Raw genomic sequence first — 27,532 nt, 5'->3', positions numbered from 1 at the left:
AGCCTCACTACCCTCATTCTCCTCAGGAAGTAGAGACACTGCTGTGCTATCCTGACCAAAGAGATGGTGTTAAAGGACCAACACCCCCTGATGATGAGGGATACGTGCTCATCCATATATTTAAAACATGATAGGCAATGCATTATTGTAACTGAAACAGGAGAAAAGAACTTTGTTCCATGTGTACTCTACTACCAACCATGTTTTTGGATCATATCAGAATACCTAAAATCAACACTTATTTTTTAGATTTGAACATATACCTGAATTGTTGTTATTCCACCAATGCAGACAGAAAAAAAACTATGTTGAAAAGTCCTGTTCCGATGAATCTCAGCCCAAAACATTGACTGTTTACTCATTCCCATAGATCCCGACCTCCTGAGTTTCTCCAACATTTTGTGTGTGTTACTACGTATGTATATCTTTTTCTGCTTATATTTTTGATTTCAGCAAGTGCAGTATTTTGCCTTTTAGTTGGAAGGGAACATCTCCCATTAAGGACGTTTTGAAATTTCCAACCGCAATTTCAGATATTATAATTATAGTTCGGAATATTTTATGGACTGCACCTTGTGCAGCTTCCATATTTTAAGTTGAACAAATAATATTTAGAACAAGATACTTAAAAGTGCACAAAAATATTTTCTCCATGAGACTGGTTAATGTAAAACAGATATTACTACCAATGATGCCAAAAAATACATAGAAATTAAATGACATGGTTCTTTAATCATAGTGAATCTGCACACCCTTGCCACTGCTTAATAAAATATTCATAAAATATATATTATTTATTTAATGGCACCATTGATAAACAATTTTATTATAATAATCATTAGAGGTAAACTAAAAATATACTATAATGAAAGTGAGCAACTAGTAATACCTAGCTTTCCTTTGTCAGAAATAGATGAAAATTCTCAAATCTGAATGTTTGTAACACACAAACGATAAATTTTACTTTCAAACCAATGTGAAAGGTTGCTCCCAAATCTTACTACTTTTAAAACTCATAGACATTGGCTGAAACCTCAGAATGGCTGCACCTCACATTGTTGTAAATATAGTGCTGCATTATACAATCATTAATATCACCTAAGATCAGGAAGATTTATTTATAGTCCAATATCTTATCATGAATTGTGATCCAGGAATAATATGCCTCATAGTACAAACTGGATAGTGATAAGCATTCTAGTGAGGGAAGGTCAACTTGAAAACAACAAATTAGTTCCTGTTCTATTGAAACATAAATAAAAGAAACAAATGCATTAATATAAAATTACTGTTCTCTTCTTGTCTCATGGAAAAAAATAACATTACCAACCTTGTCTATCACTTCATTTAGAAATTCTTACCATGAAACGAGTTTTAAAAATATTCTGTGGGTCTATCACTAACACAGTCTTGATTTTCCACCTCAGTACATGCTTGGCAGACACGTTACCAATTGAGGGTGCCAGTTTGGATCAGGAGCCTTTACAATCTATTGCAGTAAAAGCAACTTTGTATGCTTAGCCAGGCTTCTTCCAAAGCTAAGCTAATGAAATTGATCCTATTTTACAGGAACCTCATTAACATGATCTAACAACCAATGAAACCTCCCACATTGTCTGCACCTGCCCACTCTTTCAATCCTCAGAATTCTTGAACAATGATGGTCAGCATCCCAAATGAAGTGTCATTTGTAAGAAACCAGAAATATTACCTTGGTTTCTCTCTCCACTGATGCTGTGTAATCTGCTGAGAATTTTCAGCATCGTATTTTTTAATCTAGATCTAGAGTTTGTCGTGCATAGTTAACCGTCAATGAAGTTTTACATCATAACAAAAAAAACAAGATCAGACAAATCAGTAGAAATTACTATGTACTGTATTGAATTTATCATAGAATATAAAGGGAAACAAACTTATTATAGTATATAAATTAACACTGAGATGATGCTGATAGACATGGCCCACAGAGTTTTGCTTTGCACCATATTCTGTTCACACAGGTGGGACATATTTAAGAGAAAGTGCAGTATCAATTCACAAGTGACCCATGTTTTAGAAAAACTTACATTTATATTGCATTAAGTTAAACATTGCAAACAACAGCTTCAAAACTTTTTGAATGACCTTGTCTGAACCAGAAAACTGTCACTGCAAATCATGCTCCAGAATATGAGGGCTCACTGTTGATTGACATTTTGATATAATAATGCATCAATGCTAGTTTATTACAGATACTGTACTTTAAATGAGATGCCGTATTAACAGTCCATTACAGTTGAAATTAATGGCATTGGATTTCTGATTACCCTTCAAATAGTGCAGATGAATTGATCCTTTCTCTTATGTTTTCGCTTTTGTTTTTGGGCACTCAGCAGCAATAGCTGGACTTCTGTGTGTAAAATAGCTTTAAAACATTCTGAGAAATATCATGATACAAATTATAAATGCATGAACTTGTTTCCTTCCGAACCCCACAGAGAAGTCACATTGTGGGCAGGAACACTTCCTCATTTGATGAGAACACTTGAACATTAAGAGTGGCGACAGGCACTTCTGCTTGTAGGAGGAGAACTGATAACTTTCAGGAGTTTTCACACTATTACCACAACACAGATTATTTGGAACAGATTTTTATAGCTACTCAAGATAAACAGATATCAACTCTAAGGAAGGTGGGTGAGGAAGAAAAAAAATCTAATCACAGACAAAACCATTCAAAGCTGAGCAGATGCAATAGTGATGCAGAAGGAACCAAGCTATATGTTGGATTACAACAGAATAAGATCTTTAAAAACAAAAAACCCAGTGACAACAGAGTTAAGGAATGATTGTGCCATTGCCCTCAATATGTTTCAGCGTGATGGTCCAAGGAACAAGTTACCAAATATTTATACATTTATCTGAATATTTTATATGTTCTAATACATTTCCAGCTTACAATTTTTACTTATGATGCTACATATGATATTACCTTTCAGTACAATTCTTCTGCTATAATTGCTCACCAACACCTTCTTTTTGGTTAAGTTAACATACAGGTACATTTGCCAATTGAGAAGTTATAGTCATGTGTGTTTCTAATGAAGAGATTTGGAAAACATGTGAATAAATTCTTCCGGAAATTAAATAGAGCTTTTGTGAGATCTAGATACAGGCAATAATACATGAAGATGCATTTCCCAAGAATGGGCACCGTAAATATTCACCAGTTTGATTCCTGGGAGGACAGGAGTGTTTTGTGAGACGATATTGAGTAGAAGGTGTTTATTTTCTGATTTTGTTTCTCTACTCATCTAATTACCACTAACTTTTGCATTCTCCCATCTTTCCTTTGCTCAATTAAATTCTCCTGATTTTCATCTTTCAGTTTGTTTGCGACCTGCTTCCTTTGTCTTACTTTTTCTATTTCTGAAGAAAAATCATTAACAGTAACACTTTTCCCCTTATTTACAAATAGGTAAGATTGGAAATTCAGTAAGAAGATGTAAAGAGACGTGTGAGCATTTTTAGCATACTTTTGTCTTTCATTTATAGTAACGGAGCATCATTATGGAGTAGTCTTTCAATATAATAGAATATTTTCCTTTGCATCCCATTTTGACTACCATGGGTTAGCTAACTGCAATTGACAATTCTGAAATAATGAACTTTTAAATGTATTAAATGAAACAATAATCAATTTTTAAATTAAAAATAATCAAATGGAAGCACATAAAACATTCTTTATATGAACAAAACATAATATGAAAAGAAATTTGTCCTTTTATTGTCATTTCTGTATCCCTACAATTCCCACTGAAACAATGCAGTAATGCAAGCAATGCCTGGTTTAAATTGGCACAGAATGAAAAAATGATAATACCACAAAATAAATACCGGAGAACTGGAGAAACTCTAAGTTGAAGCCCCACCAATGAAATTCATGGTATGCCCTGCAGTAGAGCTTGCTAAGGTATACTCAGCTACAGAAGAGTAAGTCAGGATTTCCGTATTTAACCACACATGCAAGGAAATCCTAGATTTGCTGCCATGTGAACGGGTAATTGCTGCTGATTTTAAACCAGTTAACAGAAAACTTCCTTTTTGCTTTTGCAGTGCATTGCAATAGGAATAAAAATTGCTAAAGTCCACAGTGTGCTTACCACTATTTGACAATCGAAGTAATATCAATCAACGTTGGGATTTTTGCATATTTTACCTAACCTGTTAAAAATGCATCTGACATCTAAAACATGCTCGCATTTGGCATCTCTATTTGACCAAGAAAAACATTTGCCTTCTTGAAAATTAATTACAATTCTGGTTATGTTTTTAACAAAAAGGGAACACATTGAATAATTACAGGAGGACATTCAAAACAAAGGTCAAAGAAAAGTAGCTTTAATGAAATTAGTAACTAAATAAAAGTTTAGTAAAGTGGCATTAATGACACACACAAAAGGATTGATAGGATTGATAAGGGGTGATTGATAAGTTCATGGCCTAGGGTAGAAGGAGTCAATTTTAGAAAACCTTGCACATTTATTTTTCCTACATTTGCACACTTAGTTCAGCGGTTGTGGAGCATACGGATCCCTTCTTTGTAGAAGTCGGTGTCTTGGACCTCCAGAAGTGGTCCACAGCAGGGTTGATTGATAAGTTCATGGCCTAAGGTAGATGGAGATGTTATTAACTTCAAACTTTCTGCATAATCACTCAAAGAGTTGAACTGCACATGCATGTAGCGAAAGCTGTATAACTCATCGCCTTCTAACTTAGGCCATGAACTTATCAATCACTCCTACTGTGGACCACCTGGAGGTCCAAGACACTCTTGTTACATGATCGTCTACTGGCATTTGACTGGTCATCCTCTCGCTTCTGCCAGTGGAAAGTGCAAGGGTCTTGGGTCCCACGCAACATGGTCTGAATACTCTCTCAAGGTTGTATACTGTACACATATTTTGATAATTAATGTACCTTGACCTTTGAACATATGGTCTGAAAATCTTGGATCTCCATACAAATAGGACAGTTGGGCGTATTTACACCATATGAATGGAAGTAATTCAACAAGTCAGCTGATCTTTTTTCCAAATGTTAAGTAGGGAAGGAAGTAGATACTGATCTTGCCAGCAATATTTATATGAGGGGTAAGGATAAGTGAATAGGTAGTATATTTTTTGAAGGATGCTCCTTAAAATTATTCAGAAAAATGTCAAGAAATCATTTCTTTAATTTCATTTTGTAACATTAATTATTAGTGACATTACCCTTTTCCATAACGACATTCACTCTATACTAAGTTCAAATACTGGGTGAAAGATAATTCGGAAGGGTGCTAACGATTTGAAACGGTAACGGTAGTAAAAGGAATTTATTAGGACTTTCTGAAGAGATTCTACAGAGAGAAAAGAAGGCAATTGCAAATTCCTGCTTCTTTACTAAAGACAGACATGGACTTGATAGTTCTGTGATTCTATTATTAGTGAGACTGGTTATAAGTTATTCCTCTTCAATGCAGGTTATACATTAATCCTAGTTTCAGATGTACTGAGTGTGTGGGCAATATACAAAATAAATCCTCTACATTAGCACATGATTAACTTATGCTGTTACAATGAATACTGTTCAGAAAAAAAATTGATCTATTGCTCATTGATTTATTATGCAGAATATAATTAGGCCTCAGGGTAAGGCAGAGAAACTGAGGGACTCCCCCGCCGTACTTACAAAAAAAAATTGTCTTTCTACACCTCCTGCTCTGTCATCACACCATATTTTCCATGAAAGAGGTGGCTGTTACATTTCATGATTATGAGGGTAATTACAGTTTAACATGTGTTACCTTTTCATCAAAGTAATGGATGATAACAAGTCACAATAACAGGATCTGGTTTAGGTTAATCAGATCGTTAGTAGTCGTTTATATGAGAACTGTTTTTCCCAGAAGTAGAACTTCCAGTATTTAGCCCACGTTAACACAAATATTCACCACCAATTCTTTCCATTTGACTTTTAACAGTTGATCATATAACAGTTGCATGCCATGTCATTCTCACTTTTTGCTACATCTGTTTGACTGGAGTCACATCAAGGATGATTAGCTGTATTTTAGCAACTATTTAAAATAAAACTTGCTTTGTAACTTTCAGAGGCAAACTGTGGCAGATGTATGCAATAATAGTCTGGTAGCTCAGTTGTTCAGCACGGCTGAAATTGGCTTTATTTTACTCATTTAGAGAATTTTTAAGAGTTTTCATTATATTGAACTAAAAAAGACAAAAAAATAAATAACCATGTTACTTAGTTGGTGCAATATTTTCCATTGATTACTTAAAAAAAATAAATACAACTACAGTATAGTAAATGGCACTAGGAATGTTGATGAACCCAGAAGCCTGCAGATTAATTTTATAGTTTTCTGAAAATGGCAGCACAGGTTGATCAGGTAAGTTAAGATATAAGGCATGCTTGTTTTCTTGGGTGGTGGCATTAAAAAAAAGTGAGTGGTGGGATATGATGTTGCAACTTGACTAAACACTAGTTAAGCTGCACCTGGAGTAATGTATGTAGTGTGTAGTACAGGAAGGATGTGATTGCACTGCAGAGAGTGCAGAAGACATTCACCTAAATATTGCCTGGTTTGGAGCACTTCAGTTTTGAGAAATTAGATAGGCTGGGGTTGTTTTCCCTGCAGTGAGGAGTGAGGAGTGACCTGAGGATGATGACTAATATAGATATTCAAAACAGTTTTCCTAATGGTAGGGATATCAAAGATGAAGATAAATGTTTAGAGGTTTAAGGTGAGAAGCAGGAGTTTTAAAGTAGATCTGACAGATAATGTTTTTTTAAAATACACAGACAATGGTTGAAATCTGGATCATGCAGCCAGAAGCGAGGGCGATATTAGATACAAATACAGATACTTAAACCAACAAGGCATAGGAAGATATGATCCTAATGTGAGCAAATGGGTTTAGTAAATGATCAGCATGGCCACTGTTTCTGTACTATACAACTCTTAACTACTATTACTCATAAAAATACCCACTTACATAGTAGATATGTAACAAAATAAGCCTACATTTAAAAAAAATTAAACAAATCATGACATATCCTTTCCCACAAGATCTTATCCAAATACACTGACATTTTAACAGTTGCTGGTAAGCAGGTTCTTTTAAAACTTTAATATTGATTCAAGGGGATTTTTTTTAAACGTTTTAAGTTAATTTGGGTGAGAGATAAGGTAAAAAGAACATGGATTTGCAGACTCCTTTGTTGCACCTGCCACTGAATACAGAGGACCTGTAAATCTATCGACAAGAATAATGTAATAGAAGTATAATACAACAATGTAATGTTTAGCAAATTTCATTCAATAATAGAGAATAAACTAACATAAGATGATCAGAAAGAAAGCAAGATAATAAGCCAAATTTTCAGTGACTCATGATACATATTGCAATAATTATATATTTTATTCGTGTCGTGGAACAGGGCCTTCCGGCCCAACAAGCCACAGTGCCCAGCGACACTATTTAACACTAGCTTAATCACGGAACAATTTACAATGTTCAATTAACCTACTATGAGGAGAAATTATAAAAATAAGGTAAATAAGTATATCTGCTGACCATAACTGTCAAAATCATACTACTTCTTGCAAATACTAAAAGGAACATACTTTGCAAATATGAAATTATGAAAAATAGGGCCAACTTAGGAAGGAATCAGAATTGTATATCAACTCTTTTTTTCCTAAGTATTATATTTATAGAAGTCAGAGTACGTCATTTGCTTTGGGCGGAAGGGAAATTACAATATAGAACAAAATATACAATCCAAGTTAACACACATGCTGAACTTTGAACTAGATGGGCTACAGTAGCAGAGGACCATGCACATACACTCTGTGACTTTATTGGATATCAGAGATATCTACTAAAGTGGCCACTGAGTGTAAATTCCTTCAAAATGGAAAAAAAAAGTGGTCCACCCATGATTTTCAAGGGAAATTAAATATAATAATAGATCACAGGAATGTCAAAAAATAGGCCTGACAATTGAAGAAAAAGCAGAATTAAACTACTGATGACCAAGTCATTAACAAAGAAATTGAAGGTAGAACACAAAGTAGTCAACTGAGAAACAACAGTAGAAGATTTTTTTAGACAGAGAACAGGAAAACAGAATAGTCCCCTGCAAACTTAAGAGAAGAAAATGTATTAGGAATTAAGGGAAAAAAAGGAGAGAAGTTTTGTACCCATCTTTAAGGAAAGCGATATAGAAAACCACCTGCAAATAGTGTGAACAAACTCTTTTGGACTGAACACAGTATATAAAAAATATTAAAACATTAGCATTACAGAAATTACTGGGACTGAAAAATCATAAATCCCCAGAATCTGATGAACTGCATCTTCCAGTTTTAAAGGTGCTAGTTCTGGAGATAATGTATGCACAGTTGTTAATTTCCAAAATTCCACAGATCCTAGAACAACTCCCACAGACTGAATGGCAGTAGATGTAACCCCATTATTTGGGAAAGAATGGAGAAAGAGGAGAAAACCACACCCTGTCATCAGTAGCTTATTACAATGTTCTTAATAGTAGAGCCCGCTGTGAGGGAAGAGGCAAAAAATTATTTGCAAAATAATCAAAAAGCTAAAATACATAGATTTTGGAAATCTAAAATAAGAATAGAAAATGCAGGAGGTCCTCAGAAGATTAGTCAGCATTTTCACAGAGAGAAATGGAGATAATGTTTCAGGTTGATGAACTCTCACCTCTGTTTAATGGTTCATTGTGAGATTAAGCATTGCTGAAACACAAATTTATTGAATACTTGTCTCTTAGTCTTAGTTTAAGGTGGTAAGAGAAAGCAGTAGCAGGCTGAGTAGTTTAAAATTCCTGATGTTTTAAATTCTTGAACAGTTTTGCAATGCATACCCAACTTATTAATGCCAGTAATCGTTTCGACTATTTTTTATGATTGAATAGTGGTGGGTTGTGGGCCAGTGTTATTAAAACATCAAAGGTAAATTAACAGTTAAAATCATAAGATATTTGATCATGGCTGATTTATTATCCCTCTCAACCCCATTCTTCTACTTTCTGCTCGTAACCCTTGATGCTCTTACTAATCAAGGATCTATCAACCTCCACTTTAAATATACCCAACGACTTAGCCTCAACAGCCATCAGTGATAAATTATTCCACAGAGTCACCACTGCCTGACTAAAGAAATTCCTCCTCATCTCTGTTCAAAAGGGATGTCCTTGTATTCTGAGGCTGTGCCTCTGGTCCTAGACTCCTACACTATAGGAAAAAAATCTCTCCATGTCCACTCTATCTAGGCCTTTCAATGAGATCCCCCCTCATTCTTCTGGACCATTGAGTACAGGCCCAAAGCTACCAAGTGTCTCATATGTTAACCGATTCATTCCTGGGATCATTCTTATGAACATCCCCTGGGCGTTCTCCAATGAAAGCATATCCTTTCTTTGATAAGGGACCCAAAACTGCACATGATACTCTCTCACCAGGTTTGATTAGGCCTACTTAAGTTTAATTTTTAAGGTGCAATTATATTCTCGACTTCTGCTCCATTTTAAAATATAATCCAAAAATGCACATAATAAGACTATAAAATATGGGACAGAATTAGGCTATCCAGCTCGAGTTTGCACTGCCATTCCATCATGGCTGATTTATTATCCCTCTCAACCTCATTTTCCTGCCTTCACCCCTCACCCGCGTAACCTTTGACACACTTACTAATTAAGAATCTATCAACCTCTGCTTAAAGATACCCAATGACTTGGCCTCCACAGAAACATGAAACTCCAGTGGGACTCAAACCCACAACTGTTGAATTACTTATCCACACATCAGTAGAATATAAAAATTCAAGAGAGTACTTTGTTCCTCCAATTTCTAGCATGTCCTGCAAAGGTTCAGATAAGAACCATTTGGATGAAGGTTCTCAACCTGAATTGTTAATTTGCCAATTCTCTTTGAGTGAAGACTGATATACTAATATGTATGTATATTCTTTAACATTTATTCTTTAACTTTAGATTTCCTACAACCATGGGAATTTTCATTAATATTATTGTAATTTCAGGCATTGTTCATGGATTTTTACCATATGTATGAGCCACACATAGATCTGATTATGAGGAAAAATGAAAGGGAAATTATAAGGAAAGTATGATGACCCTATTTGTAACTTTGATAAGTGCTGCTTTAAGGTCATGGCTTGTTTGAGTGTCAGATGAAAAAGCTGAAAATGTGATCGCAGGAATGATGAAGATGGATTTAGAAAGTGGCAATACATTTCGAGGGAAAGAAATACTGGTGATGGGTCTGGTGCTTTCAATTATTTCAGAGACTATTGTGTTGAGCAAGAACATGTCAATTATTTGAATGAGAAAGTCAAAAGCACCAGAGGAGAGAGAACAGTTTATAAAATTACTTACCTTGTGGTCCATCCAGCATCTTAGACCACATGACAAACCAAATAATTGGCAGGGTATGTTGGAAATTATTGTGATACATGATAAGCTGTTGTACGAACATTTTAAAAACTTCAGCCACAACTTTTAAACAAAGCAGTGTATAAGTCACATATTATCAATGAATTACAAAGATTTTATTACATATTGTTTTTACAAAACATCAAGTTGGAAAATAAAATATCTCTCCATCTTCAGGTGCAGCCAGACCTGACTGTTTCTTGTATGTCAGATATTTCTCTGTTTTTAAGTTCTCTCATAGGATGAGAGTGATGTTAGCAAAGTCAGAATGTAATACCCATTTCTAAAGTCCCCTCAGAAAAGTTCTTACACTGCTGTGTCCCCAGTGGTCCTGATGAAGCTAAAGGATACCAGGATGATGGTGCAATGACAAGAAAGATGTGGCCCACACTTCCAAGACGGGTGCATAATAGGAAGGAAATTTGAAAGTGATGCAACTCCTGTTAACTCATGGGACTATTTTCAGAGGGTGCATTTGAATCTAATAATCATGAAGGAACAGGAATATATTTCCAGATCATGGGGATACACAACCTGCAAATGTTAGCATTCACTTTTGCCCTCTGCCCTTCTTCTATGTGGTAGAGTCTTGACATGCTCTACTTTGCAGTGCTGAAAATAGTACCAGTTGCCTTCTTCAACCTCTGTTCATTCAGTTACGGCACTTATGGGGCTAGTTTAGTTGAGTTTCTGATCAATGATGACTCACTAAGTAGTAATACTGTTCGAAATAAGCTGATCAGATTCTTTCTTGTTGCAAATTTACCAGAACTTTAATGCCGCGAATCATAGTATTATTATAACACAACAAGTGATTTGATGCATCAGATCTATACTGACTCCTTGTAGGACCATCAATTCTGTCCTATTACCCCTGCTCTTTGCTCATAGTCGTACAAGTGTTTTTCCTAATGCTCACTTCCCTTCATAGATGCTGCCTGACCTGCTGAGTTCCTCCAGTACTTTATGTGTGCTGGTCCATGGATTTTTTTTGTATGATTCTACAGGAGAATGTTAAAAATATCATGGACCATACACACATCAAGTGAAGAAGTTCTCAGAAGAGCCCAAGCAGTTAGATCACTCATACCGACAATAAGAGAAATACAACTCATGTGGACATATCATGCGGAAAGATGAACTAGAAAAACTCATACTCTCTGGAAAGATCGAGGGGAACAAACCTAGAGGAAGACCTCAGCTTATGTACATCAAAAGCCTAGCCAGGTGGCTACACATCGAGGAAATGGAAGTCATCCAAAAACCGAAGGATAGATCTATATGGAAAACCATGGTCACCAACGTCTGCATTGGATATGGTACCTAGACAGACAGACAACCTGAATATAAATTGATTTTAAATTTATTTTAAAACACTGACAAGAACAAAGCATTCTCTCAATTTTTCTCTATAGTGCCAGTGTCTAACAACTGTTTAAATCTGGAGTTGGACTGTTGTTTCACCATTCCTTCATCATCCATTTGGAAGCATTAGTACAGAATCTACTTTCTTTCAGAACTAACCAAAATGAAGTGCAAAAATAGGTCCAATATTGTAGGTGTACAAATATAATTCAATAAAATTGTCAAGAAACTTAAAATGACTACACATTGTGAAAAATAAAAAAAACATTTTTGTCATTCTCTATGTAAGCAGGTTTAAAATTGAGCAATCAGTGTAACAGTGGAATGAAGTTACTCTGCCTGGAATTGTATTTTTATATTTGTACACGGAATGCTCCAAATTATTAAGAATTACTTTGAGGTTTTCAACAACAGTTTGAAATATCACCTGTGCAATTTTCTCTGTTCCTTGGAAACCATGCTTCTCAAAGTGTTCGGCCAAATTGTTGAAGGTGTGATGTGCCAGGTACTCACAGTTGCTTAGGACAATCAGTAGTCTTTGTTCCTATTGAAGTTAAAAATAATATTTAAGACACTCGCCATGAACATGCATGACCATGCTGTGATTTACTGTATGTCTATAAATGTCCAGCTCTCCTCACTCAAAAATTCTCCAGCTTACTCAGAGCCAATTTACTTTGTGTTCAGAAGGAACAAGACTGAACTCAAGAACGTTCACTCCCACATGGAAGTTCAAGGGCCACCATTTTATTACTTACTGCTAAGAAACAGGTATAAATAGTTAATTTTATCAAGGGAACAACAACACTTGTTTATGTTCCTGAACTGGTATCCTGACATTTGTATCATTATTATTTCAAGGAATATTTACAGTACCTTGTAAAAGTATTCAACCCCCAACCCTTTGTTCATATAAATGAGTACTACAACCAGGGATTTTGATCAATTTAACAGAGAATTTTTATTTGTCAACTACATGCTCTTTTTCTTCCCTCCACCACCCACAGTACAGCCCAAAAAAAAGAGGGAAAATTGTAAAGCATGAAAAACTAAAATTCAGTAACTGAAATGTCAGTAGTTCAAAAGTATTCATTCCCTTTGCTTGGTACAGGTGTCCCCCGCTTTTCGAACGTTCGCTTTACGAAACCTCACTGTTACGAAAGATCTACATTAGTTACCTGTTTTCACTAACAGAAGGTGTTTTCACTGTTACGAAAAAAGGCAGCGCGCAAAAAAAAAAGCAGCGCATGCCCCGAGCAGCCACTCTCCCCCGGATTGAACTGCATTCTCACCAGCATTGCTTAAATACGTGCCTGTGAGCATCCGTTAGCAAGATGAGTTCTAAGGTATCGGTAAAGCCTGAAAGAGCTTGTAAGGGTGTTACACTTAGCGTAAAACTAGACATAATAAGGCGTTTCGATCGTGGTGAACGAAGTAAAGACAAAGTGAGTTTGGCTTGTGGAAGTTGACAAAGATGATGTTGAAGAGGTTTTGGCATCCCATGACCAAGAACTGATAGATGAAGAGCTGATGCAATTGGAAGAGGAAAGGATAACAATCGAAACTGAATGCAGTAACGAACGGACCGAAAGTGAAGTCGTCCAGGAACTGAATGTGAAGCAACCGCATGAGATTTTCGCTGCAATGATAAAGGTCGACATTAATTTTGAAAGGGTACGTCGGTTTAGGGCATATTTGCAGGATGGTTTGAGTCCTTACAAAGAACTGTACGATCTAAAAATGCACGAGGCTAAGCAGTCAAGCAAGCCTTCCACATCAGCCACAGCAGATGACGAACCTCGACCTTCGACATCGAGGCAGGCAGACATAGAAGAAGATGACCTGCCTGCCCTGATGGAAACAGACGACGAGATGACACCCCAGTGTCCCACCACCCCAACCCCTGGGCCGCAGACAGATACCAATCCGCAGAGAATGCAGCAGTAGCTGGGAGGCACCCAGCACATCTTTAAGAAAAAAGCCAAAATAAACAAGTTAATTAATTAGGTGTTGCCCGGCACGTAAATGTCAGCGCAGATCAGAGGCAATTGCCAATTGCGTCGCTTCTGATCTGGGCCGACATTTACGTGCTGGGTGGCACCTAATTAATTAGCTTCTTTATTTCGGCTTATTTCTTAAAGATGTGCTGAATGCATTGCATTCCAGCTACCGCTGTACCACTGCATGCTTCGTGGATCGGTATCAGTCGGCGGACCGGAAGGTGGGGGCCACTGCATCACCCCAACCTCCGACGACTCAGCCTAACACACCATCATCAGTGTGCTTGATGTCTTCCCTATTCTGGTAAGTGATACTACACTGTACATACATTATTTCTACTTTATATAGGCTGTGTATTTTTAGATGTTATTTGGAATGATTTGGCAGCTTCACAGCTTAAAGGTTACTGGAGAGAGTGTTTTTGTAGTGTTTTTGCCGATAGCGCTTGCGTGAGATTTTCACTACGGAGAACAGTGTGGCAATGATTGTGGAAAAGTATTTCTACTTTATATAGGCTGTGTATTCATCATATCATTCCTGCTTTTACTATATGTTACTGTTATTTTAGGTTTTATGGGTTATTTGGCATGATTTGGTAGGTTATTTTTGGGTCTGCAAACGCTCACAAATTTTTCCCATATAAATTAATGGTAATTGCTTCTTCGCTTTACAACATTCCGGCTTACAAACCGTTTCATAGGAACACTCTACCTTCGGATGGCGGGGGAAACCTGTACTTAGTTGAACCACCTCTTGCAGCTGTTACAGCCGGTATTCATTTTGGGTAAGTCTCTATTAGCTCTGCACAACATGATGGAGCGAGATTTGCCCATTCCTCCTTGCAAAATTGCTCAAACTGTGCCAGGTTAGTGAGGAGTGGCGTTGAAGAGCAACCTTGAGGTCTTGCCAGAAATGTTTGATTGGGTTAAAGTCGATTCTGACTGGGCCACTCAAGGACGTAAATTTTCTTCATTTGAAGCCACTCCATGGTTGCTGTGGCAGTGATTTGGGTCGTTGTCCTGTTGAAAGACCAACTTTCTCTCCAATTTAACCTTTCTGACAGAGGCTAGCAGGTTTTTATCCAGGGATCTCTCTGTATTTAGCAACATTCATCTTCCCATCAATCCTGACCAGATTACCAGTCCCTGCTGCTGAAAAGCATCCCCACAGCATGATGCTACCTCCACCATACTTTATAGTAGGAATGGTGTTAACTGGCTGATGCGCAGCATTAGGTTTATGCCACATGTATCACATAGTGTTGAAGCCATGAAGTTCCACTTTAGTCTCAATCAACTACAAAACCTTCTTCCACATCTTTGCAGCATCTTCTAAGTGATGCTTTGCAAAGTCTTTATAGCAAGGATATGCTTTTTTTTTAAGCCATGGCTTCTTCCTTGCCACACTTCCAATAATACCCTTTGAGATTGTGGGGCCATGAACTTCATTTCCAGTTACAGCCACTGACTTCTACAGCTCAGTCAGAACATCTGTTGGGCTCACAGTAGCCTCTCTTATAAGTGCCATTCTTCTCCGGCGACTAACTTTACAGGGATGGCCTTATCTATGCAGTGTGCTGTGGTTTCATATTTTTTCCACTTTTTCACAATCAACTGCACTGAGCTCTAAAGTACGTTCAGTACCTATGAGATGGTCTTGTATTCTTCCCGAGATATGTGCTTCTCTGTTATCATTTCCCTGACTTCACTTGAATGCTCTTTAGTCTTCATTTTGGTTTGGACTTTTGACTGTTGGACCTTACAGAGGGAGTTGGTATTTATTCTTATGAAATCTTTGAAAACGGGTGATCCTCCAATTTTCTACATCAACGAATCGCTAAGTTAATATACAGTATTGCACCTGAGGCAAGTTAGCATAATTACAAAATAATTACAAAGTAGATGAATACTTTTTCTAGCCTCGCAATTTTGGTTTTAAATTTTAGTAAATTGTTGACAGTTTTTGGATTTTTTTTTGATTTGACATGATGCACAATGTTTTGTAGATTAGCTCAAAAATCCTACTTCAATATATCTTAAATTTAAAAAAAATGAGAGTAAAAGGTGAAAATATTTGTGGGGCTGAATACTTTTTCAAGGCACTGTAAATCCCACCATGGCAGCAGAAGAATTTAAATCAAGTATTAAACAAAGCCGAATAAGAAACTAATATCAATAGTGACGAACATGACAACACAAGATTATTGAAAAAATCCATCGGACTCACAAATACCTTGAGGGAAGGATATCTGTAATCTAGGTCATTAACCAAGTTCAGCAATCATATAGGAAAAAGGAATAATTAGGAATGAACAATAGGCATTGGCCTACATTTTGTGATGATATAAAAAGTAGAATTTTTATCCTCAACACTGCAGGCTTCAGGTATGTCCAAGGCCTGCGACTAGTTCAGCAAATGTTAGTTCGCTTAAAAAGCTTATTAGAAATAAAGTAACTACTTATAATGTTCCCAGTTCAAATTTTAATCAAGTGCGCAGACATCAATGGATTCCTAAATAAAATTAAAAAAACATTTCTCGTATCCAATTGTAGGATAGTTCTTTTCATCTCTTTCACAACACTGATTTCTAAAACCAAAGATTTACCTTGCCAACGATTAATGCATTTTATCCTGTTCACAATTAACTTCAATTGTTGTTTAAGAGCACAGTGGGAAAACTGGTTAAAGTTAGCAACTGACAAGTTTTCTTTTCAGAAACTAATTAATACCCTACAATGTTCATAATTAAGCACCCCAACAGGCATACCAATCACAAATAACTATCACGTTCTTGCCCACAGCAGCTTACATGAGAGTGAGTGTTGACCACATATCAATAGATAATAGGACATAGAATAGTACAGCACAGTACAGGCCCTTCGGCCCACAATGTTGGGCCAACCCTTAAACCCTGCCTCCCATATAAATCCCCAACTTAAATTCCTCTATATACCTGTATAGTAGTACTTGTTTTGGACAAACTCAGCTTCCTTATCGAGTGGGTTGAAAAGACAATCTTTTTCAAATTCATTCTAACTTGTGACTCAAGGATTCAAGGATGAAACAAAGCATGTAACAATACTGGGTCTTTTGAAAATTTCATTTTTTTAATGTATTATTAATTTAAAACTAAAAAGTGCTGGTTGAATGCTTAACAGCATTGATCTTCATTCTCTTTTTCATATCAAGCATGATGCACCTTTTGTCACAAATATCAAAAATGCAAAAGGTTATTCTCAAAGTTAATTTCTTTTCAATTGTCAGATCCATCATAACATTTTGCTTGTCCTGCTACCCGTACTTTTCTTTGGGGGCCTTTGGAATTGAGGAAGACTTGTTTGCATTCCAGAGTGATAAAGCCTACATGGAACTCTTCTATAGATGTTAACAGGAGGTGTCTGAAGGGAGAGGAAGGGCAGAGGCAGCTAGGTTGTAGGTGAGGGGATGTCAAGGAGGCTTTGAGCATATTCTTGAATCGATTCCTCTCTCCACCTGGTAATCTCTTCCTGTAACAGAAACTCAAATAGATTGTCCATTTCCAAAGTCCTGGCCTGCCCAGCATAGCTAAATGAGCGTAATTAGGACACACATCAAAGTTGCTGGTGAATGCAGCAGGCCAGGCAGCATCTGTAGGAAGAGGTGCAGTCGACGTTTCAGGCCTGACGAAGGGTCTCGGCCTGAAACGTCGACTGCACCTCTTCCTAAAGATGTTGCCTGGCCTGCTGCGTTCACCAGCAATTTTGATGTGTGTTGCTTGAATTTCCAGCATCTGCAGACTTCCTGTTGTTTTTGTAATTAGGACATCAATGTTGGTGACATTGGGCTGGGGAAGGACACTAACTTCGATTCACATACATCTATTTTCAGTGCATTGGGAGATTTTAGCAGAAATATTACAGGTTTCAGAAGCAAAAAGGGCAGAAATAACTACTGCAATACACATAAAATGCTGGAGGAACTCAGCAGGTCAGACAGCAGCTATGGAAATGAATAAACAATCCAATTTTTGGGCTGAGACCCTTCTTCAGGACTGGAAAAAAAGGGGGAAGATGTCAGATTAAAAAGGTGGGGGGGGGCGGAGAAGAGAAGGGGAAGGAGGATAGCTAGAAGGTGATAGGTGAAGCCAGGTGGGTAGAACAGGTAAAGTGTAAAGTGCCAGGGAGAAAATAATCTGATAGGAGAGGAGAGTGGAGACTGGACACGCTGGAGGCAGGAAGCATGTTCCTGCTGATGGGTGAGTCCAGAACCAGAGGTCACAGTTTAAGAATAAGGGGTAGGCCATTTAGAATGGAGTTGAGGAAAAACCTTTTCACCCAGAGAGCGGTGGATATATGGAATGCTCTGCCCCAGAAGGCTGTGGAGGCCAAGTCTCTGGATGCTTTCAAGAAAGAGATGGATAGAGCTCTTAAAGATAGCAGAATCAAAGGTTATGGGGATAAGGCAGGAACTGGATACTGATTGTGGATGATCAGCCATGATCACAGTGAATGGCGGTGCTGACTTGAAGGGCCGAATGGCCTACTCCTGCACCTATTCTCTATTGACTATAGAAGAAAGAGAAGGAGGAGGGAACCCAGGTGGAGGTGATAGGTAGAGGCCAGAGTGAGGAATAGAAGAAGAAGTCAGAAGGGGAGGATTTTTTTTTAAATTGGAAGGAGAAATTAATATACATGCTATCAGGTTGGAGGCTACCCAGACAGAACATATTGCTCCTCTACCCTAAGTATGACTACTGCCTGGTAGGCCACAAGTTCTGTACCGGGCTGAGATCTTGATCATCAAATACCCTTTTCTTAAATGACTAATCTCTCCAGTGCTTTGAGGGTGATGATGAGTTTCACAATCAATGTTTTACCTCTTTGGGACAGAGATAATTTTGCAGCATTAATGATCTTTTTCATGTCGAGTTATGGAGCTTCCTGTGCTCTTTCTACCCATCAAGTGTTCTTTAGGTTACAGTGGGAATGATGGAGCTTCTAGTCCAAAAATATGTCATGTTCATAATTCATTTAATTTTTGATCTCCTGGATATTCTTGTCAAAGCAGTCCTGGCTTTTCTTGTTGGAAAAACTAATTATCTCTTTAAAGGTGCCAAATGTGATAGACTTTAGAGTAGCCTTATGGCTCCTGCAAAATGAGTCAATGGGTTGTCTGTGACATGGTGTCTTTGCAAGCATTGAAACTGACCTTTTCTTCTAAAGCAGTACTGATGTTTTGGGTCCAGATAAGTGAAAGTAATAGTGCGCATTAAACTATCGTCAGTCAGTTGTTATGACACCGGTAAATGCAAAGATCTTCAAGTCCAGTTTATTGTCATTTCCACAGGCATCGCAAGGTGTGGTACAATTAAAAACGTGCTTGCAGCAGCTTCACACACCCAGCTTTGAAACTGTCACCAGGTCAAGCTGTTTCTCTCTGGGATGTGGAGTTGGAGCCTGATTATATTAGTCTCAAAGCCACTGCATTTAATTTTATATCCTAATAACACCTCATACATACAAATAGGAGTAGCAATAGTGTAGGAAGAATGACCACTTCATTGAAATTTTTTTTTAATATGATAAGCAATGATTCCTAAAGAACCTTTAAGATGTGCCTCTGAAAACATCTTTTTAAACACATGCCTCCGGTGCTCCTCCCCCCATTTTCTTTCTTCCATGGCCTTCTATCCTCATTTAACCTTCTCCAGCCCCGTACCTCTTTCACCATTCAACTTGCCAGCCATCTACTTCATCCTTCCCTCTCATGTTTCACCTACCACCTTGTGTTTCTTTCTCCCTCCCCCACCTTTTAATCTACTCATCCTTTTTTCTCCAGTCCTGCTGAAGGGTCTCAGCCCGAAATGTTGACTGTACTTTTTTTTTCCCCAGAGAATCTGCCTGGCCTGCAGAGTTCCTCCAGCATTTGCTGTGCGTTGCTTGGATTTCCAGCATCTACATATTTTCTCTTACACATTTTTAATTATTTGCTTTGTCAGTTTACAGCAATCTGAGAACATCATTATCAACACTGAGAAATTAATTAGCAACTCTGCACAAGTTCACAAATAAACTGAATAAACTGGAATGGTACTTACTGGAGTAGGAGTGAAATTTTCATGCAAGCTTCCAAGTAAGTCTGGGGATGAAATATCTAATGGAAGGCTACTGAGACTGGAAAGAAAAAAAAACATTAATGTTCTTATTAGAAAATTAATTCAGTTAAAAAAAAGTACTCCACTCTTTTTAACCAAACTTCTTTGTTGTTTTAGGAACAGAACAAAAACTGCCGTGACACAAAACTAAATAAAATGTATAGCATAGAAACAATGCACTTGACTCAACCTGGCAAATGCTAATGTTTCAAAGTCTTACTCCACTTCTAAGGAGATGTCCCTTTCATTCCAGGACGAAGGAGAAGTCCCTTTCATTCCAGGACGAAGGAGAAGTCCTTTTCATTCCAGGACGAAGGAGAAGTCCTTTTCATTCCAGGACAAAGGAGATGTTCGTTTCATTCCAGGACAAAGGAGATGTCTTCCTTTTTTAAAGAAAGGGACTTCTCTTCCTCCACCATCAACTCTGCTCTCAAACGCATCTCTCCCATTTCACGCACATCTGCTCTCACCCTATCCTCCTGCCACCCCACTAGGGATAGGGTTCCCCTTGCCCTCACCTACCACTCCACCAGCCTCCGGGTCCAACATATAATTCTCTGTAACTTCCGCCACCTCCAACGGGATCCCACCACCAAGCACATCTTTCCCTTCCCCACCCTTTCTGCTTTGCGCAGGGATCGCTCCCTACGCGACTCCCTTGTCCATTCGTCCCTCCCATCCCTTCCCACTGATCTGCCTCCCGGCACTTATCCTTGTAAGCGGAACAAGTGCTACACATGCCCTTACACTTCCTCCCTCACTACCATTCAGGGCCTCAGACAGTCCTTCCAGGTGAGGTGACACTTCACCTGTGAGTCGGCTGGTGTGATATACTGCATCCGGTACTTCTGGTGCGGCCTTCTATATATTGGGGAGACCCGACACAGACTGGGAGACCGTTTCACTGAACACCTACGCTCTGTCCGCCAGAGAAAGCAGGATCTCCCAGTTGCCACACATCTTAATTCCACGTCCCATTCTCATTCTGATATGTCTATCCATGGCCTCCTCTACTGTAAAGATGAAGCCACACTCAGGTTGGAGGAACAACACTTTATATTCCATCTGGGTAGCCTCCAACCTGACGGCATGAACATTGACTTTTCCAACTTCCGTTAATGCCCCTCCTCCCATTCTCACCCCATCCTTTATTTATTTATTCAATCATTCATTCATTCCTTTTTTTCCTCTCTTTGTCCCTCTCACAATTACTCCTTCCCTGCTCTCCATTTTCCTCTGGTGCTCCCCTCCCCCATTCTTTCTCCCTAGGCCTCCTGTCCCATAATCCTCTCCCTTCTCCAGCCCTGTATCCCTTTTGCCAATCAACTTCCCAGCTCTTAGCTCTATCCCTCCCCCTCCTGTCTTCTCCTATCATTTCGGATCTCCCACTCCCCCTTTCAAATCTCTTACTATCTCTTCTTTCAGTTAGTCCTGACGAAGGGTCTCGGCCTGAAACGTTGACTGTGCTTCTTCCTATGGATGCTGCCTGGCCTGCTGCGTTCCACCAGTATTTTGTGTGTGCTGCTTGAATTTCCAGCATCTGCAGATTTCCTTGTGTTTGCATCTATTCATTTCTTTATTTTTCATTACTACATTATGCTATCTGCTGTAACTATTCTCTGTGGAAGCAAAGTCTGCTGTTCAAACTCAGGATTGCCAGTAACAGTAATATTTTAAGCAGTCCAAATGAAGAGCCTCGATTTGAAATGACAACTGTCCATTGCAATCTACAGGTGCTGCCTGATTGCTGAGTTCTTCCAGAATTTATTTTATTTTTGTGCCAGATTGCTACTTTTGCACTCTCTGGGCTCTCAGTATTATCCCTGGTTTTGATCAGCTGCTTTGCACTGATTAGGAAGACATACATAACTTTAGGCAAAAAGAGGCATAAAAATTCAACATAGCTCATTCAATGAGTACAATAATGCACATTAACTAAATCAGAACATTGGTGGATTCCTGAACTGTATGATAAACATTAATCTTATCTATGCACTTCTTTTTTTTAAATATCTTTTCCCATCTGTTGGGGTTACTTGAAGGCAAACCAAAACCACCTGAGAGACTGAGTACAGGAGTTGACGCTGTATGACATGTTTCAAAGTAACTGAGCTTCAAGTCAAAAAGAGTACATTCGATCCTTTATTATGAAACCAGCAAAGGTGGATGGTCTTATAACGATTTTAAAAATATTAGATTAACGAATTACACTAACATAGAAATATAGCAAAATAAGAACAACTAGTGTAATTAAATGTAATTAACAAAATAAGCATTCCAATTAACATAATTAGTGGTCAAAAAAAAAAGTCATTCCTGCCTCAACCCCCTCTCAACTAGACTAAACTAACTAAATCAAAGTGTGAATATGTCACTATTTTCAGTTGCATCTACCATGTCCCAGGCCAGGTGAGAAATTACCCATTTTCTTCAAACTAACGTCATAGAACAAGAAAATTAGATTTTGGTTTAACGCTTCACTGAAAATCTCCTGGAAAATGGCAAGTACCCAAAACTGTATTGGATTAGGTGCTCAAATTTCAGTTTAAATAAATGAAATCTAGTACTGAAGCTGTCATCATTATGAATCGTTTTCTGCAGAGAATAATATTGAATAGTTCTAGTAAACAGATAATAAGCAAACACTGTTGATATCAATGTAAATTGCAAATGAGGAAATATTGCCAAATATTACATGAATTGATATCTTCATCAACAAAATGCCAAAACACTCACTGCATGCTTTCTTGATCTCCTTCAGCTTTTGTACTCAAGTACTCCAAAGAATCAATAAAAACCTTAAGGAAAAGAAATAGTGTAAGTAACCTTATCTAAATTTATATTTTTCAACTTATAACATGAAATTTATTATCATGTGAAAAATTTACAATAAATGTTTGAGTCTTCTCTACAGAGATTTGGAGATTTGCTATTGCTTATGCTTAACTCAATATATGGAGTTCCACAGACATACAGTACAGAAACAAATCCTTCAGCCTATCGAGTCTATGCCATCTAGTATCCCTCTGCTCTATTCCCATTCATTTCATTCTTCCCACATTTGAATCAATTCCCTTCCCCAGATTCTTCTACTTTTTAGAAGTGATCGTTCTGTGTATGAGTTTATTCGAAATGCCTAGCTGCAAAATTAGTATTGAGTCTGCCAGAGCAAAGGCACTCAAAAATATGAACTGGGAATATCATCTGCTAAGCATCCCTTTGCTAACTTTGGGACAAATGAAATAATATGAGCAACTATCAACTGCATAGATTTTTCTGGTGCAGCTCCTCAGCTTCATATTGACTTGAAGGTTTGAAGCAAATCTTGGGCTATTTACTTTTGGGTGATTTCTGCTACACAACAAATTTCTTGCCACTTTCTTCCTCACAAGAACACAGATATCATAATTCTTCACAAACAAGAGGAAATCTGCAGATGCTGGAAATTCAAGCAATACACATAATTTTTCTATTATTACTTCTTCATACATAAAATCTCCATTCTACTCTCATAAATATACAGTTCAAGAAATACATTGCTTGCATAGATACTGTATTATGTAATATATAATATGCTGAGAGGAATAATAAAGAAATTCAAAATATGAAATCTACATATATGTGTAAATCTTAAAATGTGATTCAGTGGTTTAGTAAATAGAGAAATAGACAATTATAAAAGAGCCACTAGACAACGGGGTGACCCGTTGGGGCACCCTTTGAGAGAAGGGTAGTGCAGTCTGATGTGACCAGAATGAACATTAAATTTTCCTGAATGCTATCGGTATCGCTTTGCTTTGGAAACTGAAGCAGAAAACCTCAGTTTATTAAAGAAGAACAACGCATAGCAAAGCAAATGTAGCTCCTCATTTAACGAAGGACACTTTTAATGGCATTACTTCTGGTTTATCTGCCACCCTTGTGACTCTCGTTGTCATTCTGGAGACGTGCAGTCCTTTCATCCCCCGTCTGTTCATCTTTTCTGCTGTTTGTTGTTTGTCCCTGATCCTGGAGACGTGCATGCCTCTCCTCCTCTGTCTCTTCTTCTCTCATTTTTTTTTTGTCCTGACTCTTTGATCCTGGAGTCGTGCAGCCCTGGCCTCATCCGATTCTTGTTCTCCCCCTCTCCTTGCCACTTCCCGACAACATTTGGAGTAATCTCTTGACCATAATGTCCCCCTTCCGTTTCTACGCGGCATAACTAGGCTGACCTTTGACCTTTTTTTTTAACCCTAATGCTGGATGGAAGATACGAAGCAGTAACACCAAAGGATGCTGATTATTCTTGATGATGTGGGTGGCACTCTCCTAAATGGACGTGATATAGTCACTGCTGTCCTTTGACTGCAGCAAAGGGTTTTATGGTGTCTGGAAGTACGTCATTACAATAAGATTTAATTATCTCTTATTGATGGGTGGCATTCAGATCTGTCCCAATCCTGCACATGCTGATGATGATTAGCATAATGAGACCCCTCGAAACAGAGCTCCCCTGCCCTTTTGCTCTGGTAGGTGTCGCTGCTGAGGCTGGCCATGCACATGCGTCGGGCTGTCGCGTCCCGATTTCTATGATGACGGATCGGCTCTCGGGTGAAAGGGAGCCTGTTGATTTTTGCAAATGAGCAATTTTATACGAATATATAACCCTGAACTTTGCCTACATTCTGTAAGTTAGCACATTTTTATTTGATTTAGCCAAAAAAAGTGCTGCTGTAATGCACCGTTTGAGCTAATTGGAGGTCACAAACAGACAGACAGCATGAAAGTTTTAGTAGTATATAGATACATACTGTACAAGATACAAATACCTTTCTACTACCCACCTTCATGATGTTAATGGAAAGCTCAAAGACATGTTGCTGGTTCTTCTCATGCTGAAAAATCTGAAACAAGCAAATGATTACTACTGTGAAATGGGACAATCAAAGAATTGCGTAGTGATGTAGTTCCAAAGGAAAAGATTGCAGTAGTGCCTATATGGATTATCAACTCCTGGTGTCCATTTGAAAGCAAAGCCCTCAAACGGCAAACTATCCAAACTTTTATTGCACTGATTTTTTTCAACCAGTTTAAGCATCCTCCCATAATCAAACAGATTACAAAGCTCAACTACAAAATGCTTAAAAGGCTAATAATTATATTTGCCATTATGCAGTAAAATAAAATTACAATGAGGGCATTCACATGGGATTAAGCAAAAGACAAATAAAATTATAAACTTGGTATAGTAGTTTAAGAAAATATGAAAATGACTTCAACTCCAAACTGATTTCTCTTCCAATGTTAGATCATTAATCATAATAATCACTCTTAAACTCCTTTCTTCTTGTAGCTCTTGTATATACAATTTACAATATGCTCTGGCAGCCAAAAAGATCTCCACTCCTAGTGGCCCCTCATAACCTTAAAACAGGTGTAAAGTAGCTAAGTGAGTGGGTAAGCACATGGTCAAGGCAATATAATGTGCAAACATGCAATGTCAACAACTTTGCTGCAAAGAACATCAAAACAAAGTATGTATTTTAACATGGGAGATTTAAAAACTACTGGTTCCAGGAAGATCTTAATGTCTTTGTGCAAATTAGTATCTGGATGAAGAGTCTAAATGTGGAATATTGGGTACATGTCACTTCCTGCCCAAGGAAGGATATTTTTGCGATAGTGAGGAGTTCTATGAAGATTCATAAAACCGATTGCTGGGATGGCAGGTTTGTTGCATAATGAGATCAAACAGGCTAGGTCTGTAAACATCTGACTTTAAAAGAAAGACAGACGTTTCTTATGAAACATACAAAATTACCAAGTGCAGATGCAAAACTGACATTTCATCTGGACTGAGGTGTCTCAAACTGTCCAAATGAGGACTGGGTTTTACATTAGGGGATCAGAGATGGGGAGGTTTAGTAACTTCAAATTCATTGGCGTCATATCAGAGCATCTATCCTGGGACCAGCAAAAATGTGAAATTGCAAAGGCGGCACTGTAGCACCTCTACTTTTTTTTTTGAAATTTGTGCAGATTCAGTATGTTATGTACTGTAAAATGGTGACAAACTTCTACAGATGCACAGTAGATAGTAGCCTGACTGGTTCCATCATAGAAACACTAATGCCCAAGAACAGAAAAGCTTACAAAAAGTGATGGATATAGTTCAGACTATCACAGGGAAAGTTCTCCTACTATTGAGCACATCTAGAAGGAGCACAGCCACAAGAATGGAGCATCCATCATCAAGGACCCCCACCATTCAGACCATGCTCTTTTCTCACTGCCACCATCAGGAAGGAGGTACAGGAGCCTTCAGTCCACCAGGTTCAAAAACGATTGTTGGCCTTCAATCATTAGGCTTCTGAACCTGTGCGGATAACTTCACTCACTTCAAATCTAAAAGACGCTACAACTATGGACCCACTTTCAAGAACTTTACAACTCATGCTCTCAGTGTTCTTTATTTATTGATTGATTGTATTTGCACAGTCTTTTGCACATTGGTTGCTTGTCAGTCTTTGTAATTTTTTTAAAAAATTGAATCTATTGTATCTCTTTGTTCTACTGCAAGATGAATCTCAAGATAGTATATGGCAACATATATTACCATATGATAATAAATTTACTTTAAATTTTTAAACTGTGGGTCAGTTTCAAATTAAGAAGTCAGTCATTCCAGACAGTAATAGGAAGAAATTACTTCACCCTAAGGTTGCTGAATCTTTGGAATTCTACACCCAGAATACTGTGGAGGGTCAGTTAATAAGTATATTCAAGACAATGAACAAACATTTTTAAACATTAAAAAAATCAAGGGATGTGGGGTTAATACAGGAAAGTGACCATGAATAAATAACAACTACTGTGATTTTATTGAATGGCAGAACAAACACAAAAGTCCTGCTTGTTTCTTATGTTCTTAAGCATGTCGATCCAGTACCTCTTTATTTAATCACCTCAAAATTTACAATAATTCAATAAGGAACAACAGCAGAAAAAGTTAAGCATATGTATCATGATGAATCAATAAGGTAAAAGCAAGACAGTCCATGAGGCTCCCTGAGACAACCTATATCAAGTTTATTTCAATCACTAATTCCCAGAATCTTCCAATTCCTTCAAGCCATAAAATCCATCTTCCTTGAGGACTAAGTGACCCATAAACCATCTGACTTTGATAAAAAATGAAAAAAGATTATAATTCTCATCGATTTAATTACTGAAAATAGTTTATCTATATTTACTTTATTGAGACTTGTGATTCCATGAAGCCTTGACAGAGTAACATTTTGACTTCCAGTCCATTCATAGTTTGTTTGCTTTCTTTAAACATGGTATAAGCCTGGTTCTTTATATCATTGTGAGAAAGTTTGTTGTTGTTAAATTACTTGTCTTAAATTATGTGAACAAGTTTAGGATCAGATTAAGCCATTCTTTGAGATGGAGAACAATATGACATTCAAAGATAGAATGAAAATAAAAACAGAGCAGCAAGGTATGTTTCCAGATATACTAAAACTC

The 27,532-nt window shown here is 37.7% G+C and overlaps 1 protein-coding gene across 5 annotated transcripts in view; it reads right to left on the bottom strand.

Moving 5' to 3' along the window:
• The window catches only part of exoc2 (exocyst complex component 2), a 265,211-nt gene that overhangs the window by 58,400 nt on the left and 179,279 nt on the right, over nt 1-27,532 (bottom strand). For all 5 annotated transcript variants that reach the window (XM_063069708.1, XM_063069706.1, XM_063069705.1 and 2 more), the window contains 4 exons: nt 24,847-24,906; nt 22,760-22,821; nt 19,967-20,042; nt 12,317-12,433 (listed from right to left, as the gene is read on the bottom strand). In XM_063069708.1, coding sequence (XP_062925778.1) covers nt 12,317-12,433; nt 19,967-20,042; nt 22,760-22,821; nt 24,847-24,906 — 315 coding nt within the window. The remainder of the gene's footprint in view (nt 1-12,316; nt 12,434-19,966; nt 20,043-22,759; nt 22,822-24,846; nt 24,907-27,532) is intronic.

The sequence above is a fragment of the Mobula hypostoma genome, chromosome 17 (assembly GCF_963921235.1).
Source record: "Mobula hypostoma chromosome 17, sMobHyp1.1, whole genome shotgun sequence".
Classification (NCBI taxonomy): domain Eukaryota; kingdom Metazoa; phylum Chordata; class Chondrichthyes; order Myliobatiformes; family Myliobatidae; genus Mobula; species Mobula hypostoma.
This window is presented reverse-complemented; position numbering and strand designations above follow the sequence as displayed.